Below are 13,690 nucleotides of genomic sequence, written 5' to 3' on the forward strand. Positions count from 1 at the left end.
GAATAATTCAGAGTGTTAAATAAAGAGGCTATTTACAAAGGGAAGGGCAAGGTGTGGGAAAGCTAGGAGGGATGGCAGAGTCCTTAGAGTCTAGTAAAAGGAGAGCTCTTACTGGGAGGGGCCAGGGAGAGGGAGCAATTTCTGAATCTGGAAGGAGCCAGTCATTTAGAGAATATACCTAGGAGAAAGCTGAGACTTTCAGTGCAGGGATGGAAAGCCAATTCCAACTGACCCCACAGAAAATAACCGCCTTGACCTCACTTTCCTCCCTCCCTCATTTCCTGTTTGGGTCCCCACTGGCCAAACTAAAATGGAAGTCAGAGAACATAGGATCCATTGATATGGTCCACATGGGTCAGCTTATGGGTCAGCTTAGAGAACAGTGTGGAAGGTTGGAAAGGGGACCTAGAGGGCACACCTCACTCTCTTGCATGCACAGCCAGGTGTGCACACTCTCCTATAGCTCTTCAGAATTCCCCCACTTCATCTCTCCATGTTGGGAGCATGGCCTGAACAACAAAGAGCTCATATAACTTTTACCTTATACTGCCTTCCTTTCTGAGAGCTGCTGGCTCCAGATAGTCATCATGAAGTTAATCTTCCTGGATCTTATCCTTGTGACAGGGGTGAAAGGTCATGAACAGAGGCACAGATAAACTGCTGGGGTTTGTTGTCTGAACAGGGTCTGAATAATATGTAGAGATTTTAGCCAAGTTCTTCCTCACAGCCCATCCTTCTATCTCGGGAAGGAGCTGTGTCTCATTCTACTTTGCAGTCCAGCTGAAGTCCAACAAACAGGTGAGTCGACCTCTGGCACCTTGGGAGAAAGAACCAGAGTGGGGAAAGCTACCTGGGCTGACAAATGTCCCAGAGTAATCCGTTCCCACTGGACAGACCCCAGTTCCCCCTCCACTAGCCCAGACTTCCTCGGCTGGCATCTGGCATCTCATAGGCTCCCAAATACAGCCATAAAACTACAGCATGTCACCCAGAAGGTCTTTCCTGGCCAGTCTACACACTGATTTTACAGATGAGAAATCACAGGCTCACGGGAAGAAAGGGGCTCACTTACGTAGCCCAGCCACTTCTTAGCAGAGCTGAGGCTAGAATTCGAGACTGGGGAGTGTAATCTGTTTCCATCTTTCTCTTACACAAGATAGAAGCTGAAGTCAACCTTGGGGCCTTGGAAATGGACTTGGCAAAAATTCTAAATGGTGTCTTAGTCTTAGGCAAGTTTCCTTGTCAGGCTCAGCTGCTGAGGCCACACATCTGAACCTTTGGCCGCCGAGACAGTAGTTCTGTGCAGACAGGACTAAGCACAGGCTTGAGTCAGGCAAATGGGTCCAAATGCAGACTCCCCCCTCTTAATGTCTGTTTTACCTTAAGTAGGTTAATTTTTATGTTAATGAGTCTCAGTTTTCTAGTTCCGTAAATTTGGCACTATCATCAAATACTGAGCTATATTAACTTCGTTATCATGTAAGCAAGTGTCCAAAGGTCAATAAATGACACTTTGTCTTTTCTTTTTCCTCCAGTTGGAAGACCGATGGGGTATCTGCAACTGCTTTTAAAAAAGGCTAGAAGCTAACTCGTTTGCATGTAGTTGTTATAGCTTTGTGCTCTAACCCCACAAAATGGGGACCCCTGAGATGAGGCCTCCTGATATGTCAAGGATTCCATCTCATTTTCATAGACTCAAGTGAAATTAGTACAATCTCAAGGTTCTCCTCCCTTCTACCCCGCACCTTCCTCAAATTTCTTCAGAGAAATGAAGAGCTTAGATTTATAGCTCAAGTGCTTGGGTTTTAAATTAGACAACTTTGTCCTGACAGAAACCGAGTCACAGCTGTCACACCTGATTATTTTTAGAGTTACTACTAAACTCTGTACAGCAGGGGCTGCCACCGTCCAAGGCAAACCAGAAAGACTTCACGTTATCTTGACGGCTCTGGAGCCATCCTCTTCCTCCTGTGCATTACCTTCAGCCTATCTTTGGAAGGGATGCTGTGGCATCTTGATAATCTTATGGCCAGGAAGGCAGACCCCGTGGTTTGTTACTGCATCTGAGAGATCATCTCCTGAAGATGAGCAAAGCCCATCGCCCCCAGGAAGCCAAGGAGAAATATTCCAGGGGGAAGTAGCTGCTCTATAGCTTTCTCCAGAAGAACTACCATCTTTCATGAGAAGCAAAAATTGGCCCTCAAGTAACCGACCAATAAGAGCACCTATATGCAAATGCCACAGGTGCTGGCTAGGAGTGGCCACATTGTGAGTGATGTCACAATTCCCTCCGCTAACCCAACAATACCACCACCACTGAAAAGGCCAACACTTGACTGCAACTCTTGCAGAGAGAAAAATTCATCGCAAGCAGAGCACCTTCTAGATTGCTCCTGGAGTGTGGGGACAAAAGTTGCTACTGTCCAAGTTACTAAATACAGAAAAAAAAAAAAATGACCTTGTGAACATGGCAAAAGAAATCCAGCTAAGGCCCAAGGTTAATGTCTCTTCTTACATCCACTTTTTACTGAATTACAGAAACAAGTTCAAGGAGCAGCAGCCAAGTATTTACCTTGGCTTTCAAGAGTTCTCTAGAAAGTGTTCGGAAAAATGGAGATCCATCTCAAAGCATGAAAAGGCCAAATATGAAGCCCTTGCCAAGCTTGACAAAGCTCGATACCAGGAAGAGATGATGAATTATGTTGGCAAGAAGAAGAAACGGAGAAAGAGGGACCCCCACGCACCCAGGCGGCCTCCGTCGTCTTTCCTGCTCTTCTGCCAAGAACACTACGCTCAGCTGAAGAAGGAGAATCCAGACTGGTCAGTGGTGCAGGTGGCAAAGGCCTCAGGAAAAATGTGGTCTGCGAAAGCAGACATCGAGAAGCAGCCGTACGAACAAAGAGCAGCTGCCCTGAGAGCTAAGTACCATGAAGAACTGAAAGTCTACCACGCACAGCGCAAGGCCAGGAAGAACAGTCTCCAAGGGCTGGCTAAGAACCAGCGTAGACGGTCCGGTCAAGCTAAGTCAGACAAAGCTGGTGGATCCAATTAGAAATAAAATGCCATTCAATTGTACCGTCTGTCCGTGGTCTCGTGTGGTGTTAGCGGCCACGTCTGCTGCTTTGGGGAAGTGAGTGGTGTGGTGGCATTGAGATGGGGGGTTGGACACTGATCCTGGGTAGGGGCTGGCTTTTAGAGAAGCGGCAACAGTGTCCAAAGGGATGTGTGTGGTCAGTACCTACAAGGCTTGTCTTAGGCACGTGGGTGGGAGTCTCCAAGATGTAAAGAAGCTACAACTCATGAGGGTAGGAGCAACCCAGGTCCGAGTGCATATCCAGGTTGGAAGGCCCTACTCAGAGGCAGGGCCTACTGAAGGCCAGGTGCATGAACACTGACCAGGAGGGTCAGAAGCCTGGAGTGCAGGCCAGGCTCCCAGTTCAGGCCCCAACAGAGGTTGGGAAACTGAAGTTTAGGTGGGCCTGAGGGGACTCAGTTTCTCTAGTAATTCCAGAACTAGTCCTGCAGCAAGGCTTAGAGACTATTAGTGGGCCAGTATGAGACTCCAGTGGTGGTCCCTATTCTAGTCAGGATGAAGCTTGAGACTGATTCTACACGTCCTAGGAGCTGAAGAAAACCCTGTTGACACTTTGGTGGGCATCTTCCCAGTTGTTTTTCCGTGGCTGTAAGCATAACCCACACAGCGGAGATTTGTTGCCTTTATGACCACCCAGCATCCATCCGTTTTCCTCTTGCTCACTGCACCCCAACTCTGCCCTTACCAAGGCTCGATCGGATGAAATCCCTCCTGGCCTCAGTGATTGCCTTAGTGATGGGATGTGTCCCAAGCTGGTGCAATCAGAGTGGATCTCAGGACTTGTGCAAGGAGTCCTAGGGGAGGATGCAGCCTGGGGGGACGGGGAGGAGAGCTGATGACAGCCATTCACAGCCATTTGCCTCATTCTCAGGCCAAAATGTTAGTCCCTTTGGCATCAGAGCATGCTCTTGGACTTTCCACTGAAGATGGGCCCACGCATTTCATTTTTTGTCTAAGATGGTTTGAGATGGTCTGCCACTTAAACTGGTCATTTGATACAAATGGGATTGTTCTGTGTCTATACTGTAACTATTTTTCAGGCAACAATATACTGTGGGCAACAGTTTCATACCAATCACTATAGATTCATATGGAATATTTTGAAATGGCTCTTGACATCAAAAAAAAGACTGGGCCAAAATGCAAAACTGCTTTTTTGTCACCAGGTTACGCATGTGACAGACTTCCCTAATTCCACCTCTAACCCTTATTCCATGATGGACTTAACCTTTTTACTCTACTGCTATTTGAACTTTTACTTTCAAAACAAAAGTAAAACTACATATTTTTTATGTCTTTTAGAAATGGGTGAGCCTTTAGGAGATCAGAGGTAATATGGTGAAATGATGTAGAAATTCAGGGTCTAGAATCTGGCAGGCCATTTATGGAGGGATCCCATGTGCCAGATCCTGTGCTGGGGACCAGGAGGCTCAACACTACGGTTAGGTTCCTGCCCTGCAAGAACTTTCTCCTCAGGAAAGAGGTGGATGCGAGCATAAAGCACAGTACTACAAGGCAGGATGAGCAAAGTGAAAACTACACAAAGTGCTGGGGGTGGGGTGGGTGCCACCCACCAAGACAACCGCTGAAGTCTTCACGGAAGAAGCAGCTTTATCCTACTTGGCAACCTTATATGCATGCTGGCAAGATTCCAATTCCCCGTTCTGTTCCCCACAGCTGCTGTTCTAACTTGGCTCTGCCTCCCCTCCAGCCCAACCTCCACTCTCTCAGGAGACGCCCTCATTTTCTGCTTCACTGAGAAAATAGAGATCAGACATAAGCATTCTCAATTTTCTTCTTTCTTAACGTGGAACTCACACTCATCCTTTCCTCCTGGTCTCACGTCTCAGGAGGAGCTATAAGCCTCTTGCTATCCCCTTCCCCTGCCTCCCTCAGACCCTTGCTCCTTAATGAAGAGATGCTGACCCTTCAGCCTCTACGCTTGCACAGGTTAGCTTGGTGTCGTAAATACAAGTGGATCCAATCTTCAAGTTGGCAAGACTTGGGCAAGTTCTCATTTCTGTGTCTCGGGTTTGTCATCTGTGCAATGGGGGTGATGCCTGCCTTATAGGTTGTGTTAGTGATTAAACGATGTAACACATGCAAAGGTATTTGGCAGAGTCCTTAACGCACAATAGGGACTGCGGTGAACACCCACCCTCTGGTGTGGCTGTCCCAGGGTTCCTCCATCTCCCACACTGGATGATCCTCTCCCATTAAATGTGGGCAGAACCCGTGACTTGCTTCTAACCAATAGAATGAGGCAAGGGAGATGAGATGTGACTTCTGTAGTTATGCAATGATATATAAACCTCCTCTGGCTGGTTGATTTGCTCTAGAGATTCCCCTTGCTGGTTGGACAAAGCAAGCAGCTAAGCTGGGGAAGTCCACAAGGCAAGAAACCATGGGAAATCTCTGGCAGCTGAAGGGGGCCTCACACCAACAGCCAGCAAAAAATTGAAGGTCTCAGTCCTATGGCCACCAGGAACGGAGAGCTGCGACAAACACACAAGTGGGGAAGTGGATCTTTCCCCAATTGAGCCTTGAGATGAGAACTCAGCCCAGGCTGGTGACTGCAGCCTTCTGAGATCTCAAGCAATGGACCCAGCTCAGCCATTACTGGATTCCTGACCTACAGAAACTGAGATAATCAGTGTGTGTTGTTTGAAGCCAGTATGTTTGTGGTTATTTGTTAACGCAGCAACAGATAACTAATCAAATACTCAGTAAATGCCAGCTTCCTTATAATTCTAGAAAAGATTATCTTTAACTGTATTTCTTCCTCCAGCCTCTACCCTACCTGTTTAATTTTCTTGCCTTTGCTACCCACCAGTGCTAATTCGATCTTGACTTGAACTCCTCGGGGGTGGTTCTACTTGGGTTGTCTTATTCCAGCTTGACCTGTGGGTTCTTGGTGGGCAGCAGCTGTGTGTAACACCACGCTCCCCTCTGGGAAAGAGGGCCCCCACACAGCTGGGCCCCAGGCTTCATGCCACCCCTTTTTGGTTTCCTGTGCGATTAATTATGTGAACGTGGGTGGCCAACTCAGAGTTTTGACAATAGTTTGCAGTGCCCCTGCTGAAAAATAACTCCATTAACATTCCTTTATGAAAAAACCGACAGAAGGGCGTGAATCCGTTGGCTTCTAATGACTGTAATGTGATGACAGAGAAGGAGGAAGGAGAGAAGGAGAAGGGGGAGCCTAGGCTTCAGATAATCGGTAACAGGAAAAGCAGGCGGGCAGTCTGGTGTGGCGCCAGCATTCCAGACACATTCAGCTGAACGCGGGTGCCCCTGCCCGTGGAAAGAGAGAGGCAGGGTCTTTGGACCCATCGCTCTTCACCGAATCACTCCACTCCGATTCTTCTCACCTAGAGCCTTTTCCTGTGTTCATTAATTCATTCCACTATTAATTTCTTCATTCATTTGACAAATATTTCTGTAAATCTTAGGCTGATGCTATGGATACAGCAAGGTCCCTGATCTCTTACATTTCCGTGAGGGAGAGACAGATCAACAAGTCAACAAATAAACGCACCAGATCATTTTTTGATAGTGTCAAGTGTTCTGAAGAAAATAAACCAGGGTAATGAGATAAACAATGACAAGCGGGTCGAGGGCACCTTAAATTGGCGGTCAGAGAAGATGACATTTGGGTTTGAATTCAAAGGACAAGACAGAGCCAGACATGCCAGGGTCTGAGGACTGAGTGCTTCAAGCACTGGGACAGCAAGTGCAGAAGTCTTAAGCCGGAAGCAAGCTGGGTGTAATCAAAAGGACAGAGGGGGAGGCCAGAGCGACTGGAGGTGTCTGTGCTGGTGAGGTGGGGCTGGAGAGGGGCAGGCCTTGCCAAGGGGTTTATTTTGAACTCTAAGTGCAATGGGGAGCCACAGAGGGTTTTCAACAGGAGGAGCCATGTGCTTTCATCTCAACCTCTAGTTATTGGTCATTCTAGAGTCTTTAGAGACTATCAAATACAAACGATGGGATGCTAGCCCCTCCAGGGTCTGTAAGAGAAAGAGGCAAGGCTAGCAAATACTAAATCCATGACTTTTTTCCCTTTTGGAGGGCAGATAATTAGGAGACTCTACCTGGTGTTCCTTGGAGCAGCTGTCACCTAAAAATCCAATGTGAGAACTAAGTAACTTCTCCCCCTGTGATTCATTTTCCCAGGAATGGGAGGGGAAAGGGGGACATGGGTGGCAGAATATTCCAGGGTAACACTTCTTCCTAAGTCTTACATTTCCAAGTGGAACAGCTTCCACTAGACCAGTGGTTTTCAACAGGAAGCCTGCATTAGAATCACCTCCGAGCTTATTAAAACACGGATTGCTGGGCTCTAGAATTTGATTCCACTTTTCTGGGAGTCGGACCTGTACTCGGCATTTCTAAAAGTTCCCAGATCCCAGGACCCAGGACCACAGAGGAATTCTTCTCCCTTTTGCAGCCGGGGCAGTCACTCTGAAGAGGAGGTGTGACTTATCTGCCTCCTGAGTTTGAGAGGAAGGGCCGGATGTGCTCTTCTCTCTTCTCACACCCCCTCCCTCAGCTGCAGTGTGTCCAGGTCTCCTCTGCAGTTGGTTCATCAGTAATAAAGGTGACAGGTTGATCTTCATTTGTCTTTCTCCTGCACCTGCCAATTGATTCTGAACTTGAAAAGGGAATAAGTATATTTATTTATTGGGGTCCCCTCAAATCCCAACAGAGAAGGTAATCCCAATGGCAAACAATCGATTAGCATCTGGGCCAGACAACGACACTGAGATCTTATAGTTGATTTCAGCCTCCACTAAAGCATCAATTGTTTGAGAACGAAAAGGTCCAGTTTCTGGACCTAAGGCTGAGGATCAGGTCCATGCACAGGGTGAGGTCATCAGGGTGAAGTCGCGAAGGCAGTAGCACCCTTTGGCCCTATCATGCAATTCTAATCACACCCTCGCTACCAATACCTGCCCTACAGGAGTGTGGGAGAAGAAATGAAATGTCTGGGACATCATCTTAAACGAGGGCTGGTGTGTAAGAAGTGCGCTATGAATGGGGGTGTCTGCCCTGGTCTTTACAGGATGGTTTAAAGAAGGCTAGAACAATTCACAAAAGGGCTGTCAAAGCAGGAAAAAGAGCATGGCCAAAGGTCCAGAGGGTGCCACGTGACCCTCTAGGCTGGCCTTGACCTCTGGGTTAGGTCAGCAGTGACACAACGAGCAGTCTCACTGTGGCCGTCCCCTTGTAACAGTTTCCTTGCAACTGTCCTCCCTACCCATTGCTCCCTTTCTCTGCTCCAGCTGGCTGGGTGACATTTTAAGACTCCTCCCCTTCAATAGTGAAATGTTTCCATGGTTGCCCATCACCTATGGGAGTCTCACTCAGCATCATCAGGCCACTGCTTCCTGTGAAATGGCTCCCAGTGATCCCCACCTCCTGGTGTTCATGCCCATGTGTGATTCCTTTGAGTGTGGGCTAGATTTACCTTTAACGGACAGAACATGGTAAAAGTGATAGGATGTTACTTGTTCAGAAGTGAAGACTGCCACCCTCCCTCTCCTTGCTTGCTCTAAGCAATGTGACATGTTGAAAGGTGCCCTATGGAGAGGCTAGTGTGGCAAAGAATTGAAGGTGGCTTCTGGCCAATATTCAGCAAGGAACTTAGGCCTTCAGTCAAACAGTCTGCAAGGAACTGAGTCTCGCCAACAGCTGTGAGTAAGCTTGGATGTGGACCATTCCCCAGCTCTGGTGGACACCTTTCCTGGAGGCATATGACATCCCAGCTAAGGCGTACCTGGTTCCTAACTCACGCAGACTAAGACAGATGTTGTTTCATGTCAAACTAAGGTTTAGGCAATTTTTTTTTCTTATAGGTTTTTTGTAGCTACTATTTTTTTAAAATTTTGTTAAATTTATTGGGGTGACATTGGTTGATAAAATTATATAGGTTTCCATTGTACAATTCTATAACACATCATCTGTATATTGCACTGTGTGTTCACCATCTCAAGTCAAGTCTTCTTCGGTCACCATATATTTGACCCCCTTTACCCTTTTCCACCTCCCCCTCACCCCTTTCACTCAGGGAACCCCATACAGTTGCCTGTGTCTATGATTTGTTTGTCTTGTTTGTTCATTCGTTGCTTTCAGTTTTATATTCACCCACATATGAGTGAAATCCTATAGTTCTTGACTCTTTCTCCCTGACTTATTTTTGCTTAGCATGATGTCATTTGGGGTAATTTGTTATAAACCAAAATAGATAATGAATATAGATTTTGGTACCAAGAGAGGGACAGTGTCATGAAACATCTAAAAATGTGAGATGGCTTTGGAACCAGGCAGTGGGGGGAGGCTGGGAGTGTTTCGTGGAGCTCGTTAGAGAAATCTGGATGTTACGCCTGCTGCCAGTAAAGGCTCCAAAGGAAACGAGGAACAAGTCACTGGGAACTGGAGGATGGGGGTCCATGTCATGTGGTGGCAGAAAGCTTATGACACTGTCGTTGGTGGTTATGAGGAAAGCAGAACATGTGCCTAACGAACCGAGTGATCTAGCTAAGGAGATGTCCAAGCCAAGTGTCGAGGGTACTGACGGCTTTCTTCTTACTGATTATGTGAGAAGAAATCTAATTGAGGGAAAGATCATTAAACAAAAAAATTGAAAATTCTCAGTCTCCCATGATAGCAAAAGATGCTAAAAATTTTTAAATGGGTTTGAGCACCATCAGGAAAAGGCGAGCTGGAGATAAAGCTGAGGCTGTGACTTTGTAGCCTTTGTTTAAGAACTCTCGCATGCTCCAGGGATCAAAGTATTGTATTATTCAGTCACACAAAGGCCCTTTGAAGAGATTAGGGTAGGACGCACAAATCTTCAGAGGAAAGCGAAGGAGCATTGTCCCTCAGACATCTTAGCTAAAGACCAAGGTAGAGAAGATTCAGTAAAAGAAATTTGTGGGTGTGGCTTCTGTGTAATAGAATGAATCTCAGTGAAATACATAGAAGACCCACAAAGTTTTTGAGAAAACTATTATCAAAAGAAACACTGTCGCCTTGGACTGAAAGGAACAGAGACAGTACAAAATAAAGAGAGGTCACCTAACTCACAAAATCCTCGGTAGGAAGCAGGCTGAGGAACAGTCAGCTTTGAACATGTACTCCCTTTCGTAAATAAAGGATGACCCAGAGGCAGGAACCATGAGCTCAGAAGGTGGAGCTAAGAGTCATAGAGAATTATTGCTAGATTTTGACATGAATCAAAAAACTTACAATATTTTCCTGGATGGATTTCAGAATTGTTATGGATCAGGGACCCCTTTATGCCTCACGTTTTACCCCGTTTTGAGTAGGAATGGCCGTAGCCATTACCCTATGCCTATCCCACCACGGCATATTAGACATGTGGAGGCACAAAAGTTGTCTCTTTACTTTCACAAATCTACAAGTCCCAAGGAACGGTATTCTAGAACCTGCACTTAAGGAACTATACTCAAGAGTCCCGTCCACAGCTAAACCTGATTTAGATCATGAGATTTTGGACTTTAAGCTGATACTATCATGAAATGAGGCTTTGGGGGAACTTGTGAAGGGATATAACTATATTTTGCATGTGGAAGGGACATTAATCATTGAGAGCCAGAAGGCAAATTGTGGTAGGCACTTTCAGAAACGACTAAATGGTCTTTGCCTCCTGATAGTCAGACCTATATACAACCCCTTCCCTTGTGTGTGGGCTGGATCTAGTGACTTGCCTCTAACAAACAGAATACAGCAAAAGTGGTGGGCTATCACCCTAAGATTAGGTTTTAAAGGACTGTGACTCTTGTCATATTCTCTTTCTCTGGCTTGTTCTGCGGAAGTAAACAGCCCAGTTGAAAGCTACCCTATGGAAAGGAACTGGTCAACAGCAATAAGAAACCCAATCCTTCAAATGACCATGTAAATAAGCTCGGAACAAATCCCTTTTCCCAGCTGAGCTCTGAGATGACTGCAGCCCTGGAAGACATCTCGACTGCAACCTTGTAAGACACCCTAAGCCAGAGAACCCAGATAAACCACACCCACATTCCTAAAACACAGAAAATGTGAGATAATACATGTTTCAAGCCATTCGTTTTGGGGTAATTGGTTACACAGTAATCAATACTTAATACATCCACCCTAAGGTCCTGCTACATAGTATTTTCCCCAGAAATACCATATTCTCACACTCTCCTCAGGGCCGCTGCACATGCTACTCTAGGCTGGGATCAAACTTCCTACCTTTTAGGTTTGATAAATGTCCACCTGTCCTGCAAGACTCGGGTCAAGTATCCCTTCCTCCAGGAAGCCCCCGTTGACCTTCTCGCCTTCCTCTGTGCTCCCATAACACACTGTCATCCCAAAGAATATCACATTCTAACTATTATTTGTCTCTCCGACATGTGGAGGAAGATAAGAACCTTGCCTTGTTCATCCCGGTAGCCTTAAAAATCTAACATGATGCTTGACACGAAGTAAAATAATAATGCAGTAGATGCCATCACCCGCCCCCCCCCCGCCCTTATCCACAGGGGACACGTTCCAAGACCTTCCAGTGAATGCCTGTAACTGCAGGTAGTACTGAACTCTATGTATATTATGTTTTTTTTCCTATACATATCTATGTTAAAATTTAATTTATAAATTAGGCACAGTAAGAAACTAACTATAATAACTAATAAAATAGAACAATTATAATAATATACTGTAATAAAAGTTATGTGAATGTGTTCTCTCTTTCAAAATATCTTATTGTTCTTACTTTCTTCTTGTGATGCCATGAGACGAGATGCTACAATGCCTACATGACAAGATGAAGTGAGGCGAATGACACAAGCACTGTGACGCAGAGTTAGGTTACTACTGACTTTCCGATGATATGCAATGAGCACTTTATGGCTTCTCTTTGGCATAGCCGAACTGCTAGCACCACTACTCTTGATTTTTGGGGCCATTATTAATTAAAATAAAGGTTACTTGAATATAAGCACTGAGATACCACGAAAGTTGATCTGGTAACTGAGATGAATGCTAAGTGACCAACGGTCAGTAGTGTATACAGAGTGGAGACACTGAACAAAGGGATGACTCACATCCTGGCAGGATGGAGCAGGACCACATGAGATTTCATCAGGCTGCTCAGAACGGTACACAACTGAAAACCTATGAATTGTTTATTTTTGGAATTTTCCGTTTAATATTTTTTGGACCATGGCGACCGTGGATAACTGAAACCAGAGAGTGAAACCACGGATGAAAGGAGATTGCTGTAGCAAACTTTTATGGAACACCTATGTCATGCCTGGTATGGTTTGAGGTGACATACATGCAACCATCTTGTTTAATAAAAAATCCAATGAGGCAGGAACTTGGAACGCCCCCATTTTGCAGACGAGGAACTGAGACGCCAGGCAGATGCTCAGGGCATGCTTGCTAGAAAAGGAGCAATGGGATCAGGAGAGGCACACTGCTCCTTCCTTCCTGCGCCTGGCAGGAGTCAGTCCCCTCTTCTCTCGGGAACTCTGCAAACAGCAGAGTCGGGCCCGAAGGCCTCCTGGACACCCAGAAACACGCTCTGTGCTTGACTGCTTACATAATTTGGTATTTCTAGAGAACTACGTGGATCTATCCCTTGGTGCCTCTGAGGAAGGGCTTGGCTGGCACCCAGAGAATTTATCGGGTGCCAGAAACCGTACCACCAGCTCTCTGCTCACAGCTGTGCCTGTGGCCCGCAGGTAGAGCAAGCTTCTTCCTCTCCCCACACTCTGTCATCATAAACCACATAAATTCCTCGGTACTCATGTTGCAGTGAACAGATGGTTGGCTCTGTATTTTTAATGCATTATCTGCAGTTAGCAGCAGTGGGCCTGGAAGAGCTCTGTGGTCCCTGGGGCTGCCCCTCATGGATGCAGCTGTGGGTACATTTGTGTGGAAGAATCTGGCCCGTGCAGCTCCGGTAAGTGGATGAGTGTCTGCTCTGCCAGGAGGTGGAAAGGGGGTGCTGAAACCCGACTGTCACTCCTCTGCCAACCTGGCCTCTCTTCCACCCCGCTATGCTATCTAAACACCCTGAGAGGATGTCCGCCAAGGGAGGCTCCAAAGGGCAGACAGTGGCCCTGAATGTCATCGGTGATAAAGGTCTTCACAGGCTTGGGGTCTGCAGTGTGGAGTAAAGGTCTGCGAGATGTGGAAGGGCCAAACCTAAGAGGTGTTGGCATGGACTTCAGAAAGGAAGGGTCTGATCAGCGAGAGTTAAGGGGTGCACACCAGCTTCGCCCAAAGGATAGGACTTTGTTTTTGCAATAAATATAATGCTAATAACTAGCACGTACTGCGCTCTCCAGGCATTATCACATTTAATTCCAGAAGGCAGTGTCAATACTCACCCATTCACCCACTGCCAAAGACCACCAGGAATCCACTGGTGGCCGAACAAAGCTGGAAGTATTGGCTTGTGGTGACAAGGGAGAATGCACACCACAGGGAACTGTGGGGTGGCCTACAGCGTGTTGTAAAGAACTCACTGTAGGATTGGGGCTTGCGTTAGGTGATTTGGGGAGGGTTCAAGGAAGAGGAGCTTTGCCCTGGATTGGTTGC

General features: G+C 46.5%; 2 protein-coding genes across 8 annotated transcripts in view; one reads left to right on the forward strand and one right to left on the reverse strand.

The window, feature by feature from the left end:
* CSMD2 (CUB and Sushi multiple domains 2) overlaps window positions 1-13,690 on the reverse strand; it is a 545,384-nt gene that overhangs the window by 294,543 nt on the left and 237,151 nt on the right. The gene's annotated exons all lie outside the window — the stretch shown is intronic.
* On the forward strand, window positions 2,468-3,052 carry HMGB4 (high mobility group box 4). Its single transcript, XM_039837034.1, has one exon. It carries the CDS (start codon window positions 2,468-2,470, stop codon window positions 3,050-3,052), a length of 585 nt encoding a protein of 194 aa, XP_039692968.1.

This window comes from Pteropus medius, unplaced genomic scaffold (assembly GCF_902729225.1).
Source record: "Pteropus medius unplaced genomic scaffold, Ma_sr-lr_union100, whole genome shotgun sequence".
Lineage (NCBI taxonomy): Eukaryota > Metazoa > Chordata > Mammalia > Chiroptera > Pteropodidae > Pteropus > Pteropus medius.

What these genes read in the sequence shown, in the direction of transcription:
- HMGB4 (XM_039837034.1), top strand. Translation starts at nt 2,468, where the DNA reads ATGGCAAAAGAAATCCAGCTAAGGCCCAAGGTTAATGTCTCTTCTTAC.